Source organism: Ostrea edulis, chromosome 7, assembly GCF_947568905.1.
Source record: "Ostrea edulis chromosome 7, xbOstEdul1.1, whole genome shotgun sequence".
Taxonomy (NCBI): Eukaryota; Metazoa; Mollusca; class Bivalvia; order Ostreida; family Ostreidae; genus Ostrea; species Ostrea edulis.
Genome location: NC_079170.1, coordinates 53,943,651 through 53,960,189, shown reverse-complemented (window position 1 = coordinate 53,960,189; position 16,539 = coordinate 53,943,651). Strand labels below are relative to the sequence as shown.

General features: G+C 36.8%; 1 protein-coding gene and 1 long non-coding RNA gene across 2 annotated transcripts in view; one reads left to right on the top strand and one right to left on the bottom strand.

Moving 5' to 3' along the window:
- LOC125654819 (uncharacterized) overlaps window positions 1-14,905 on the bottom strand; it is a 24,211-nt gene extending 9,306 nt beyond the window's left edge. The window contains exons 1-2 of the mRNA XM_048884909.2: window positions 13,640-14,905; window positions 1,108-1,287 (exon numbers count right to left, since the gene is read on the bottom strand). Coding sequence (XP_048740866.1) covers window positions 1,108-1,287; window positions 13,640-13,907 — 448 coding nt within the window. The 5' untranslated portion in view covers window positions 13,908-14,905. The remainder of the gene's footprint in view (window positions 1-1,107; window positions 1,288-13,639) is intronic.
- On the top strand, window positions 7,970-11,334 carry LOC125654827 (uncharacterized). The gene is made up of 3 exons (XR_007362483.2): window positions 7,970-8,483; window positions 10,414-10,532; window positions 10,665-11,334. It is a non-coding gene; the product is annotated as an uncharacterized LOC125654827 (long non-coding RNA).
- Window positions 14,906-16,539: the final 1,634 nt, after the last annotated feature.

Genomic DNA, 16,539 nt, shown 5'->3' with positions numbered 1-16,539 from the left:
CTCCCCCTATCTTAAGTCACTTTAGGAACGTTTTGTATTTTGATATGATTTAGTGTGGTCGTATCAAACGTTTTCCTGTGTATTCCCATATCAAACTTTGATCTCTACTATGGCCCCACCCCTACCTCTGCGGCCCCGGAATTGATAAAATTTGAATTTGCATTACCTGGGAATGCCTGCATAATAATATGAGTAATCATGGTCCTGTTGTTCTTAAAAAGAAGACTTTTAAAGACGTTCCTTATACCAATATATTCCTATACAAAACTATATGTCGGATATAAGGGAAAGGAAGCTATTTTCCGTGTGTCTCTTCCATGGGGAAATGAGCTATGCCCCGTGTTTCTATTGCAAGGGGAATTATGCTATAGCCAGTGTCTGTTGTAATATGGAGGGCTATGTCACGTGTGTCTGTTATATGGTGAAGGAGAGTTATGTCACGTGTGTCTGTTGTAAGGTGAAGGAGGGTTATGTCAGATGTGTCTGTTGTAAGGAAAAAGAGGGTTATGTCACGTGTGTCTATTGTAAGGTGAAGGAGCAAACTTCCACCAGAGTTCGTTTGCTCACAAACCAGGTAGGTGACGTATTGGGACCTCGACGGGGAGTTAGTTTGGGGAAGGAGGGTTGTGTCACGTGTGTCAGTTGTAACTTGTAAGGTAAAGGAGGGTTATATCACGTGTGTCTGTTGTACGGTGAAGGAGGCTTATGTCACGTGTGTCTGTTGTAAGGTGAAGGAGGGTTATATCACGTGTGTCTGTTGTAAGGAGAAAGAGGGTTATATCACGTGTGTCTGTTGTAAGGTGAAGGAGGGTTATATCACGTGTGTCTGTTGTAAGGGGAAGGAGGGTTATATCACGTGTGTCTGTTGTAAAGTGGAGGAGGGTTATGTCAGGTGTGTCTGTTGTAAGATGAAAGATGGTGACACCTACATATTGCGTATCATTTATTTTATCAAGCACTCGGCTACACTTAACATGCATCCTAAAACTATTCTGTACATTTTTACATACATGGATGTAATATCACGTCAAATATGGGGTATTTCCATTTTTTGTTTAAATTTGGTCGGACCCATGCACGTCACTATGACTGATAATTAGATCATACCTATAACAAGTTTGGGTTTATCTAGTCCGCACACACTCAGCTCGTCTATAAAATGCGCTGGGTCATTCACAAACTCCATTACCAGATCACCATTGGGCTTCTTCTCTAAGTAGAGTATGGTTTCCTCACCTACTTTAACAGTTGTGTTGTGGCACATTCCTGATGCATCCTCAAATATACCTACAACAAAATCAGCGATAAGGTTAGTTTACCGATAAATAATCGAACACAGATTTCTGGAAAACTATAATAAAGATACATGTAACAACCAAACTCTATTGCAATTACATTAGTTCTTACAATCAATAAATATTCCTCTTTACCGACTGATTAAAACACATACAGACTAATACTGCAACTTAAAACGGAATGAAACGTTTGCTCTGTGGTTGGAAAATGTTCAAATCTTTTACAGAGAGAGAGAGAGAGAGAGAGAGAGAGAGAGAGAGAATCAGCTGTTCTATCGTAAACTAAGGGTGTGTATTGGAGGAAATATTTGTACTGGTGACCTTGAGAGAAAAATGCCAGATCAAATGGCCACCTTTTCATCGATTTATCAGGGTTTTTATATATCCACCCCACCCAATGCAAATCCTCCGCAAAACATGTTGACTTTCATTATCTCTGGCACAGCTTTTGTTTTGGCTCGGTTATTGTCATCGGAGATAATTCGGAACTTCTGTGATATATCAACTCCCTAATTCCTCTCCGCGGGAAAAATTGTTAATTAGAGAATGTGTATTGTCTACGTATTATTTTCTTTTGGAAACCGTATCAGGCGAATCATTGAGTGAATAATGCTTATTTTTATAACATATTCTGACTTTGAAGGCAAACAGATATGCATAAAATAAAATGCTGATGTACGAAGCACGTCAAAAGCAAAGGGGCGCGACCTGGCAATCTAATAAATTGCACTTGCAGCTAAAATGATTCCATCTTGGATATTAATCAATAACACGTGTATAACACTGATGATACGATGTAACAAAATCGGAATTATTCGAGGCGACTGATGGTTCCGGTTGACGCGTATCTCAAAGAGTTCAAATGACACTGATCGTAGACGTTTCGGACAAAACATGATCACTATGTCCGATATCGCTTAGAATCGGCAAGTGTATTCATATGGAGTGCAGATGTGTGAATTTTATCTCATGTGAGAATTTATTGGGACATGTTTCCCTATAAATCAATGGGAAGATCTCTAATTGACGAAATATTTCTAGACCTAATAAATGGCGCGGGAATGTGATGAAAAATTGTCCGATAGGGTTTCTATTAAAGATTCTCTCCAACCCACGCTTATAACGGTGGTATTTTGCACCTTTTTGAGTAAATGCGTGCTTTTCTAATGACTGCATCACTAGCAGTGGTAAAAGTAAGTGCCCGCACATGTCGCTGTGAATGTAAATCTTTCAATATACCGCCATGTAAAAATCCCGCAAACACAATCAATAAGTAATCAACAGTGACACTTTAAAACCTTCCTTGTAGTCACCTGTTTCATTTCTTCGTCCTTTTATATCATTATAATTTTTTTTGCAATGCCCTGCAAATATCTTGTAGACTTCACATCCAGTCAAATTACCCAACACTTATTTTTGGTCCACTGAGCAATTAATTTCTTATAAAAATGGATAAGGAAATGCTGACGTTACACAAAACAGCAAATCGGCTTAATGCCAGGGTACTCCGGGAAATTTCATGCATTATAACAACCAAAGCAATCCACTGTCATAAGCCTGTCTCTTCAAAGTGAGCATGGGGTAACATCAGGAATTTTCTATAGATTTGCACGTATAATGGTTTCTGTGATAGCTTTCTTCTTTGTTTCAGCACACATTATCATAATGAAAATCATGCACATTCTTGGTGCAAAACAGTCTTGTGCCTGTACATTCCAAAAATAACAGCTAGAGATCTGAGGGAATTGCGTATGGGATGTCCTTGTAGATATCCTCGCTTATTCTCCGCGTATTTCTTTCTGATGTGTGTTGCATAACACACCAGGTAAAATCAATAGCCATTGCTAGAAATTGTAAAATGTAGGAGCTCTTGATGATACGTGTAAAAAGATCTTTTGAACTGTACCATCAACATCTCCAGCTATCTGATTGATGTGTAATGCTCCGGAAAGAATATTTCACGGGTATAAAGACCTTGTTAGTTAAGAAAACATAACAATGTATCCGTCCCTTTACCAGTAAGATAAGGTAATGTAGCAAGATTATTAAAATCGCCATCGAAGTCACAATGATTTTCAAGTGTGTCTGGGTCATCAAAAGTATGAATATCCCCTATAAAAAACGATAAAAACGATTATTGTAACTAAAATTGTCCATCATTTTGACATAACCCGACCAACTTTACAAACGAATGTATGGAAAATTATCGCGTTTGTGTCAAAGGTAGCACATTTTAAAATGTTCATTATGACATGTTATAACATTGCAGAGACAATCTCAAATATTATTTTTTGAAAATGGCAAATACACGGGATGAATCCTATTGTTCAGTCTAGTGTGTAGATATCTATCATTTCACGAATATGTATAGAAAACATTCCTAAACCAGATCACTCAGCATGTCAATAGTTCAAAATCCGCAATCCTTTCCAGTGTTACTTCCCTTGGCTTAGCAACTTATCAAAATATTTAACAAGCCCTTTTTAATTAAATAAGAAACAATGAGATTATCTGAGAAAAGATCAGCCCGTCATTAACAGGGCGGGACAGAGATGTAGCAGTCCTTACAGTGATATTGCCTGACAGAGATACAGGGATATTGCCTGACAGAGATACAGTGATATTGACTGACAGAGATACAGTGATATTGACTGACAGAGATACAGTGATATTGCCTGACTGAGATACAGTGATATTGCCTGACTGAGATACAGTGATATTGCCTGACAGAGATACAGTGATATTGCCTGACAGAGATACAGTGATATTGCCTGACAGAGATACAGTGATATTGCCTGACTGAGATACAGTGATATTGCCTGACTGAGATACAGTGATATTGCCTGACAGAGATACAGTGATATTGCCTGACAGAGATACAGTAATATTGCCTGACTGAGATACAGTGATATTGCCAAACAGAGATACAGTGATATTGCCTGACAGAGATACAGTGATATTGCCTGACTGAGATACAGTGATATTGCCTGACTGAGATACAGTGATATTGCCTGACAGAGATACAGTGATATTGCCTGACAGAGATACAGTGATATTGCCTGACTGAGATACAGTAATATTGCCAGACAGAGATACAGTGATATTGACTGACAGAGATACAGGGATATTGCCTGACAGAGATACAGTGATATTGCCTGACTGAGATACAGGGATATTGCCTTACTGAGATACAGTGATATTGCCTGACAGAGATACAGTGATATTGCCTGACTGAGATACAGTGATATTGCCAAACAGAGATACATCAGCCCTTAAAGTGATATTGCCTCCATGCTGTTGTCTCGGCTTTTCTACATGTTTAAACATTTACTACTCCTAGGTATATATGACATACGGAACAACTGCGGTGGTCCTGCTATTGACAGCATCGTCAAGTCTCAACATGCATGAAATATAAACAAAATCCATATCACCGGTCTATAATAACCAATAAACGTCGACCTCTAATATAGTCGTAACCCGAGTTACAGTGATCTTTCTCATACGTGAGGACCATTCATGTTTATCTTGAAAGACAGAGTACAGGAGAATATGAAGCCCTGTATCCTCGTCGCTAGGATCCGCCACGGCATGCGTGCTCAGGTTACTTGTTTTGTAACAAATCTTGCAAAAACATTCCCACGGGATCTAAACAGAATATCGTGGTATGGAGTGGTTAATTTACTAAATTAGTCCGTTATTTTGGCGTTATTATAGCGAAAGCAATTCGAAATGGTCCCCGCGGGTAATATGCATGAGAATAATTCCGGACTTTCGTCTGCTTCAATCCTATGCTGACTTTGCTCTGGTGGTGTACTTAATTCAGCGAGATCTCGCGGGGTTAAGCCGGTGATCGATGGCTTCATTCTGAATATATGTCAAAACCTCTCTAAGTTTTAAAAAATCAGACATTTTCATTCTGTGTTTTCCATCATAATGAGTTGATACGGTATGCGAGAGAATTGACGAAGTTCTATACTAAACATTTAGTTCATTTCCATATTGATTATTTATTGTTTGTGCGTTTTGACTGTTGTACTTTAAGTAGGCGTGTGGTAAAGATAAAAGAAAGTTTGAATGAATACAAAAAATACAATTACCATCTTTTAATTGTTCTATACACTTTGCACAGTTTATATGTACTAAATCAATAGCACATCAATATATTCCCGTCTTTATCAGTATCATTATTGGCATATTGAAGAACGTTTCCTCAATTAACGTTCATGTAGAGGATGGAAGCCGTAAAATAATGTGCAATGATGCAGAAGAAAGCTTGATTTAGTTTACAGAACATCATGACAAATAAAGGCAGTATCCACCACGAGGTGTCAAAGCTTAAAGTATTGATTGGAAATCGCGCGTGTTGCCCTTCAGATGAAAGAAAATATGCAAATTTAGCTGCATGTAACAGGAGGATACACTGAATGTGAAACGTTGCATGCAATGGGTAATAAAAGATGTATAAAATAACCGTTTTGCCTATTTTATTTATAAACCATTTGCATGTGGATGTACTTCTATTCATGAGCCCCTATACTTCAATTTCTAAATAAGCTTTTATTAAGGGCAAAAATGTAGATAACATTTAATATCCCTTTGTCGGAATTAATTGGTCCCTCCCACTCAATCCGAGATCATACATGTACTTAATACTCCATTACTGACGACTTATGTAATCTACAACATCAACTGATGCACTTGATCAGATCGCGAAAAGACTCAGATGCCAAGGTATTTGAAAACAGCTGGAGTTAATGTAAATTTCCAACAGGGCGGACACAAATTGTGTCACAAGCCTTTCATCTTTCCATTCTCTTGGGTTGAACAGGCAATGCGCTGTTCCATCTGGATTCGAAAAATGGTATTGCAATTTTAGAATTCATAAATTCTTATATCTTTCTGATCTGGGTATAATATACTTTTATCTTTAGACTGATCGGTTCAATTTTCTATTAATATCGTTGCGGTACTATTTAGATAGGAAGTGCGACCTCTCTCATACGGCTGATTCAGTCGAACCAGACTTTATAAGCAATTACAAATGGTCCAGTCATGAAAATAAATGCTCATCACTAATAAGAATTATTCCCTTCACACGAAGCATTGCCAGACGTGTAAATTGACAAGCTCATCCATCCAAAGCTCCCCGGCCATTGTTTATAGAGATACCCTCCAATATTGTCCGAACGGGACAGATTGGGCCGGGATGACTGGTGGATAAATGAAAGTTGTTTATTACTCTTTGGAAAATTGATATCAAGGGAGAAGCGATCTATTCTCTGAATATCTGATCCTGTCATCGTAAATCAGGGAAGCCTTGTGGCCAGATTGCTACTTCTGTAAATGGCTTTCCGGATCTGCACGGAGGACAATTGTACTTTTATGAGGCCCACTGATGGGCCTTCGTTCTTGACGTGTGACTTAGTGAGAGTTCATTTTCTGTTCTAAAAGTCGCCCCCATCAAATCATGAAAAACTGATTGGAATACAATTCTACAATGCCGTTTCTTATGCATACAGTAGGAAATCAAGTCTTGGGTGTGAAACAATTCTGATTAAGACTACAATAGTTCTCTGTTACAGGTCAATTAAACAAAGTCAGCGACTAGTTAAAGTATCAGCTTATATAATACCTACGCTGTATAAATATTCACAACAAAATTTCACTGTAACCAATATAGGAATGATGTTGCTTACTAAATACCTTACGGCTTATGTCTGATCTACTAGCATTGCATTACCTTGCTCGAACTTTCGCTCTCTACATGCACACGCGCGAGAGATGGGAAAATGCATGTTTTCTGTATATGTACATATGTATAGTAACTTTTTTGTTTGAAACTTTTTCCGAACCAATATTTGTTGAAAATATATGGACGGTTTTAAGACGAGTGAGCACCAGTGTGTCTGTGCATTCATCAGACAGAGAGAAGAGGTAATAATCATTATTCCTGCATGTATGCAAGCAATTACCGAATGCCGTACTGACAACTACAAGTATTGCCCTGAGTAAGAACAGAACAATGCGTCTTCATTTGCCGACATGCAAAAATCAACAAGCTTGGCTGTATATTGCTTTTCCAAGCTTCTTTACAAAGATCATCTAGCCATCTGAGATCTTCCGGATGACATTCTCATCTCAGAACCTGACTGATGCACCGTGTATGCAAATTGAAAACACAAAATCCGGGTCATTTCCATGTCGCCAGGGAATCGGCGCTCCTTGAGCATATAATTTTCCTCCATTTTTGCCGAGTATTTGCTGATATAATTAAATTATGTCTTGGTTATTCTCTTGTAAGCACAGCTTGAGAACTATTGAAGTTGAGAGTAATATTAACGGCCAATTTCTATGATCTGTTTAATGGGTCAACGGAAGGTTTGAATATCTTTTTCTCTTGATTCCAATCTTTTTAAATGTGATCCATGTGTAAAATTAGCCCTAGTTTATGAAGGACAGGTATGCATTCCACTGAAATGAGATACGTGTAACTAATGAGACTGAATACAATCACCTGACCGGAACTGAAATGCGCGAGACCTAGCTCCTACAACACCAGACGACACTTGACAAAAAATTACATTGTGCCCGTTTTAATTTTTTAAAAAGTCCCACTTGATTGACAGTAACTACTTTCACAGTAAACGTCTTTCATTGTTATAATTTAAACTTCCAATGCTGTTGTTCAAAATGCTAACATCATCAGAATGAGATTTGACTTCAGTGACTCCAGTGGTTGCAATGTCTTTGAAAAATTTGGGAGTTTCAAGACAACATGCGTGCAAGTTATTATTTTTAGTTGGTTTATGAACAATCAAAAACATGTCTGGATGCAATTCGTGTATATAGTGTGTTGGAAAAAGCAGAAGACTGCATAGATCACCCTCACGGCATTATAGGAAACATAAAAGTCAATCATATACTAAGAAGATGCTTGCTGATATTTTGGAATAATATCTTATCTTGAACAAACATTAGACAATTTGTATTATCACTCGGTAGATCTTTCATCAAACGAGACGATTAGGCCGATATCACCTAAAGTTCATCCCCGCTGTTCATTTTACACGTTCTACAAATATTTGTATGTTTATGTATATGTTTATTTCTAACGATACAGTGTTCATTACATCAATGAATTCATTTTACGACAATACGGCACGAGGATATACAAGCTTCATGAGGGTATGCTTACATTTTACTTCTAAATGTTATGAAACATCTGTCAATTATGCATTTTCGCAAACAAATATAACTGCTTTTCGTGGCTTTGGTACAGTTTTTAGGGGGGTAGATAAGTGCATTTTTTAAAATGATGGGCAAGACAAACTTCAGATGGGAAGTATAAAATTGTCCAAGTGACCCATAAAAGAGAGTTCATTATCTCCTCAAGCCCTTAAGCCTCCCCCTAATGATAGAATAACCCAAGCGATATTCAAAACACCAAATCATCGTTCACCATTCGAAAATAGAACTTAGTCTTCTGTTACTTATGAGAATAGGTTATGGAATTTGTGCAGGGTGAATTTCATTACCTTTTAGGATGTGAAATGTTAAAATAATTTATTTAGGTAGAGCAAATGTTATAAAAATCTGTTTCAATCACAATGTAAATTTGTGCAAACTTGTACGAGTTAATCGGAGTTATTTTAATACGGAAGTGTGTTCTCCCGAATACATTGTATATTTTGTTTCCATATACTGTATTATATACACGCCTTGCCATGAACAAAAACATGTTTGTATAAACTATTGTAAAGCTATCTCTGTACCATGTAGTCACTGTTTGAAGAAGCCTGTAATAGATGGTGCGTGGTGTGTTTGGGATCCCTGTCACACAACTGAAACATTGTTGAGCAGGACTGAAGTGATCGAAGAAATAATCGCCTATATAACTTGGTATCATACGGGTTCTCCACAAGTGTCAGATCAATGTCTGAAGAATTTAATTATAAACAATCCTTGGCTTTCCCTTGTGTATTCGGAACTATACAGAAGGGTGTCACATTTCAAAGAATTACAGCAAAGTAAAATTTTCAAGATTTATGGGTTTGAAATATAATGCGTTCCTTGTTGGAATGATCGTTTAAAGGGATAGGGGTACAATATGATAAATCTAAAATGAAGTCACGTTGTACACGGAATGTGAATTATAAGCGACTTCGCGAGACTCGGAGAAGTTGACTCAAATCTGTCGTTATCCCTTCTGATAATTATGTTCTGATGATTCTGTAGGGTATCGACAGTTTGGCGGAAACAAAACATTCATTACTAGTAATTTATGAGAATGTAAGCATAAGGTCGCTTACAACAATTGCTACAAAAAATAAATAGAACACATTCTCCCAACGCTAATAAGAAGTCATTATGTACATAACTGTACATGTTTCTCATTTAGCGAGTGATTCATGAAGATTTGCAACGTTCAAAGAATCTTTAATGCAGTCTTGTTTTCATCAACAGCGCCTTCTGACCGATATCTGGTGGGGAATTCCGATTCGTCTGATAATTTATTGAGTTTTATTTGTTGCTGGATAAAACATCGGATAGTTCATGACATTTTTTACGATGTGGTTGTATCGTTTTAGCAAATTGTCGAAATCATTTTCTCCAGTCAAAGTTCAAGCGATTATCTCGATGACAACGAACCGGAACGATAAAAAATATTAATCAAATTGCATCCTTCTAAGAGGAAACAAAGACACACACAAGGAATCCTTTCTATTAGGGCCTTAAAAGTTTATAAAGTACATTGTACATGTACTGTAAATTGACATACACATGTATATGTGGAGACTAATATTTCACTCGCGTGACATTTGATAAAACGGATATGCATGTACCAATTAAAATATTGCAACCCAGGTTTTACTACATTGATATTACATAATGACTCTCAGCTGAGACACAAATCGTTTGATATATCTGGAAATGGTAAAATTAGCATCTAATGTCCGACTCGAAAAACGCAACTGATGTGAATGAAGGCCTGGCAAGTAGTCCAAAAAGGTCGCCACCAATTAACTTCTTATGAATAATTCATGGTAGGCATTGTGCTCTGCTTTGTTGCTTATGAATATTTTAAACTCTAACAAACTGCATATTTCATTGCCAGGAACACTTTATTGAGATTGAAGACGATGGCTAAACGAAGAAGTGGATAACTCATTACATCTGTTGTTACTAATACATATCTAGAATTTTGTCCTTGACTTTTTAAGCAGAGACAATTCGGTAAGTAACGCCAATTTCCGAGTCTATATAGCATCAATATATCATACCGTTAAAATGGAAATGTTTTCTGTCGGAGAATGATGACAGAGAATGGTAAAGCAACACGCAAGTCAGTGCATGAGTTTTCTGTAGGTGCAGCTCTCAACAATAATTTAGATGATTGGGCTGATGAGAGTGTCGATGAATGATGAATACACCTAGGAAAACTGACTCTGAACAGAGAGATGACCGATTATCTTTGGCGAAAGATACTGCTAATGAAATATTATTGAGATGAACCCTGATTTACCTATTCACCTGAAGGATAAACATTCACCTGTCCCTTAGAAGAAATAGAAGGGAAGGGAAAAAAGTGACTATTTTTTGTTTGATGATGTTAAACGTAACGCTACCAGCAGTCCACGTGTCAGTGTGCCAATACAATCATCGAAAGTTAATTGACAAAATGCCTTCGGGGAATGAGATGACTATACTACTTCAAATCGACAATCATTCACCCCTATTGTTCACTAATCACCGCAGCAGGTGACTGTGTGATATTTTGCATATCAAACAATGTAAGCACAATTGATTAATAATTTTGTCTGATTTCACCTGACTTTGCAAATGATTCATCTAGCATTAATATCGTCGATATATCGATTATAAATTAGTTTGCAGTTCAAAGAAATGAAAGCTACTTTAACCTCATTCTCAATTAGATGTCCCCTGGTTAAGTGAGTATAAATATGAGTATTAATAATCACTGCTTCCTATGGACATCTGCTGTGAGTCCTTGAGGTCTATAAATTTGACCTAGTAAGACGCCATTGTTCTTTGAATCTTGTTTTCTATTAAGAATCAACTAGTTCTTGCATCATTTCATAGGTCTATATAGACATAGAAAAAGAAATGCGTATATAAATGTCTAAACGAGTATAGCTGTACTGAAAATCAGTCTGAAACCGACAAATAAACGACGAAGATTGCTGTGGAGGATTGTCATAGCAATTTGCAGCGTTAATGCACACAGAATGCCTCATCAGCTCCTATCTTCTTCATCTGACATATACATGTGGAAAACAATAATAATTCTGTCCTGGTGAAGTCGACATTGTACTTTTCCTCCACTGTCATGTCTGCGTGTGCATGCAATTTTTAGGAGAATTTTTAATGAGCTATATTTGACAAGTTACAAAATTGATTAGGAAGCGTTCTCAACGCTCGCAAATCTATCCAAAAAAATCTGCTTTACGCAGTGGGAAAATATTTTTTTTAAAGTAATAGCCATTTTTTGTACTAGGAAATTGAAAGATTTACGAATAAATCGGAACGACGCTATCAGATACCATGCTGAGCCTGAATTCGCAACTGAATTTAATTTTAGAAGTAGAATTTTAAATATGTAATTAGAATACAGTTTTCTCAATAGTTATGGTTACAATACAAAATATCTATGTAATTCATGATACAATGAAAACCCCAGTAATGTAAATTGTACACCACCAGGCTCCATTCAGACCACAAAATAGGTCACTGAAATGATATCCCATTCTTATGATCGTATTCGTATTCAGTAGTAATTGTCAAAATGTCACGCATCAATTTTCCAACGAGCGTCTAGTTGCCAGAGCGTACAATTTTCATTTAATTGAGAAACTGGTAGATCATTTGGGCTATAATCTTAAAGGGCGTGACTCGTGTGAGTTCCCAAAAAGAGACCAGAACGTCAAATATTTAAGGAATTCAGGTCAACTGTCACTGTAGTTCTCAGTACCAAACCCAACCGTCATTGTCGATTTCTGCAATCTGTACCAATAACTTCTTTCACCAAATATTCCCTCTCTTTAAACACCTATCAAACACTATCACCAACCTTCAAATGTTTAAAATAAATTAACCCCTGAAGAGTTAATGCTGAGTCGCATCAGAAGTGAATGTGAGAATGGTTGTGATAATTTGCCGATACACCACAGGTGATGAAACGGTGGTTTTATAAGGAGCGTCTTCATCAAAGCAACAAACCGCGAAAAACTACAGCGATGTTACATGCTTAGTAAATGGGAGTAACAAACAACACGAATAGACTATATCGAACGCACCCAAGGATCCCGAGCACGAAATACTCCGGATGGCGTTCTTCCAATGGGACTAGTACGTGCACATCACATGTAAATGCTTTTTTAAAGAGCTAACTCAAACATACATTTCAATATTAATTTGCTGTTCGTCTGTTTGGATACAACCTGCAGTGGGTTCTGTCATAATTAATTATGGTATCCTGTTATTGGCGATTTCGTCTTTCGATGACACCTATAAATTAACCAATTTCTGGTAGACTATGTCCGGTCTCTAACCACGGGGCATAGAGAGGGTCAAAGAAGCGTGTCACAAACCACAAAATGGACAAGACTTGCTATATAATTTATTACCCGATTCCCAAAGGGTGTATGGCAACTTGTCACCAAATCCGTAAAGTTTACGATCGATTAGACTCCTCGTCTGATTTGAGATAGAGAACATTAAAAGTTTGACACCCAAAATAGGAAACTATCAGGACATCGCTGATTACCTTAAAAAATTGAATTCCATGCATAATTACGCTAGACATGTCTAGTAAATTACAACAAAAACGTAGGTACGACAGAAACAGGTCAGTTATGAATGAACTTGAAAACAAAATTCTGACTTGTTTTCTATCGGATAGAGACAAACAATTGGTTGAATTTAAAGGTTTGCTATCTTGTATTGACAAGACTAGGATAAGCTTTATCACAAACCTTTTCAGATTGATTTGGCTAACTATTAAATTGTCTTGTCAAAGGTTTATGAAGTATTATGAAGTATTTTCCAGTACAGTAGCGATAGAGATTCACCGAGGCGTAAACATTCTGGATTTAACAATAAAATTACGTATAGTTTGATTACCTAACGGGAAACTTTTTCTGACGTTTAGAGAAATAATTAAGTTTCATAGAGTCTTGCCCTTTATCTTCACACCTCTTGTCTGTTTATGATAAGACATGCGAGAACACACGAGGCTATTTTAGCTGGAAAATGATATGTTAATTTACAGGTGCTTTTTTTAAAAGGCTGCATTTATCTATGTCACAGCACAAACAACTTACCAGCTCCGTATACAGTCACCGCCTCGTTCATATTGGGCCCTTTATAGATGCATGCTGCATTCATTTCAAATGCCTTGGCTCCTGGTATACCGGGATAATATTTACTATCTCCGTCTATAAATTTTTGGGGTATTCCTGTTAAAACAACATCAGCTTTCACCACTTTGTACGCAATGTCTTGTTTCATGTATTTACACACAGCATCAGTTAAATAAATAAAATCCAATACACACAATGTATAGAACAGGTAATTAGACATCCTAGCCATATTTACGGTGTAACACACGTGAAATCAACTTGTGAATTTCAGAAATGAAATTAGAAAAAAAACACAGTCGGCCCCGAAAATTAAAAGTCGTCTGCTGTGTACCGTCGCTCGCGTTCTGTCCCAACGAAAATCCGGACAACACTACGCGCCACCTCTTTCGCTCTCGCTCTCTCTCTCTGCTGCGCGCTAGTTATTGTGGGCTTCACTGAATCATATTTCGTACCCACACACAATAGACAGATAACTAGTGTATGCAGATAAACGTGCACAGAGAATGCGTAACACAGTGACCGTCACAACACACTGTGGTCCCTCCAAAAATTAATAACATGGGACAAGAGTGGTTTCCGCTAAAAAGTGCACATACAACCAGTTACAATGATAATTCCAGTAATTATTGGTCCACACCTTCACCACAGTGGAACCACGCCCCTCAAAACTCGTTAACCTTACTAATTAGGTCACAAAGGTCCAGATGTCCAACGGCGGGCCTGGAATAAAGTTAACGTGGCTACGTCCAAAATAATAGTGGTGTCCTATTATTTGTCGCACTATTTAGTGGTAGTACATGCCGACTTAGTTTGATAGTATTTATCGTTTGTTGAAAGACTGGGAAATACGTCTGATAATTAAAAGATATGATGTAATCTGTTTTATATGAGAGATCGAGATCCCCACCACTACGGGCAGCTGTACAACACATAAAATTTTGATCACGTGTAGCGTCACTGTTTTTGATTTCTTTCTTCTTTTTTCTGCGGAGATAAAAATGGTCCCCGCGCGACAGATGTCTTCGTAGCTGAGGCGCCTGTCCTGTGAGCAGCTTATATTCACTCGGATGAATTAACGTATCCTGAAACATCCAGTCATACGGAATATTGATCAAGTTCATGCAATAAGTTGTCATTTATCGACCGATGGTTTTGGATACCAAACTTCTCAAGCGGATAAGAATGTTTAAAATTTACATCGCTATTGATTTTGGTCGCCCTTCTGTGCATTTGAGATTGTTTTTAATTCTTTTGTAATCATATTGCGCAGGTGATGAACATAAAACAACAAGAAAGGGAACAGAGAGGAAACAGTTGTTACAAATCACGGAAAATAGATCGGGGTCGATTTGCATACAGGAAAAATTACAAATGGGAAGTGTTTCAGAGATTTAGACTTCGAATTGACCTTTCTTTACGACGCCCTTGACTTCAATTAGCGTCGACATGATATTACCATCGTTACGGGCACAAGACGAGATGAAACAGTGTGTAAAATAGAATTATTAAATAGAAAAAGAATACACATATTTCTATCTTAATTTTGATAATTCTTCCATACAGAATATAATAATAATGACATTAAAATGACACGTGTTGTTACATTTCGCGATGAAAAAGAAACAAGGTAACCTTGGAATTTGAAATAAAAACGGATGATGACAAAATTAGGAACATTCTAACTATTATAATTTATGATACGGACTTCTATTTGCCCACCCAAAATCGACATCTGTGCATTTGTTTCAAATTAAAATTTTATTTTGCACAAGAATTCCAATGCATCGTATTTATTATTCTGAATTTGATCGACATGACCTTGATCCAGAATTATGACGTCATAAACATGACGTTTTATTGCCACTTTCGGTGATTTGACCAAAATCGCTATTTTCACGCAGTGTTTCTTCTAGAAAACATTTAGGAAAGGTTGAAAAAGGTTCATATCTATACCACAGATTTAGTTTTCCAATCCACTTGTGTGATAGAAAGAAAAAATGGATTTTTTTGTCCAAAGTCCTGAAAGAAAAACTTTTATTACTGAGCTTGATTAAAATCAAGAATTTGCATTACTTTTGATGCTATATACTCGGGTCAACTTTACATATGATCAGAGACAAATTATATAAAACTGTTTATTTTACATTATCTGTTTAATGAAATAGAAAAGGATTTAGTCTTCCTTTAATCTTTGGAAATTTTATTTTAAGCATAAATAGTCCTTACACATTATGCAAATTATCTCATGCTGCCATTGTTCTATACCCTCATAATACAAACGACTTTAATAACATTCATTTCATAAATGCAAGTTACAATCCTCTTAACATATCTAGGAATAAATTTATATAATGAAAATGAGCAGATGTCCTTTATATTTCAACAATCCCGGAAAACCAATATAATAGTGAGAAAATTTAACCTCGTGTGCATTCATTCATTATTACACTTTATGTGTAACTATATCGATGTGGCACCAAGTCTTGCATATAGCTTGCTAAGAAATTAGGGTTTCTCTCTTTTTTTCTATAACAGGGAACTGCGCGGATTTATTACCGGAAGTGATGAAATGATTGATTTCCTAGTATATTACTTAAGTGGATTATGGCCTCTGGTGATCTCTGTACAGCACTATTGGAAATTCATAATTAAATTAAAGTGTCCTAAAACATCACCTTGTCGGTGACATTTACATATGTACATGAACTGGTGCGACATGTCTGGCCAGAGAATAAACTAGACCTTCAATGTTATTTATTAGTTCCAATCAATCTGAAGAAAAAGTTAATACAATGTGTCAGATATGAATATGTTTAAATGTTTTATGACACTTACAAGAAGCGCGAGGTCTCTCACCCTAA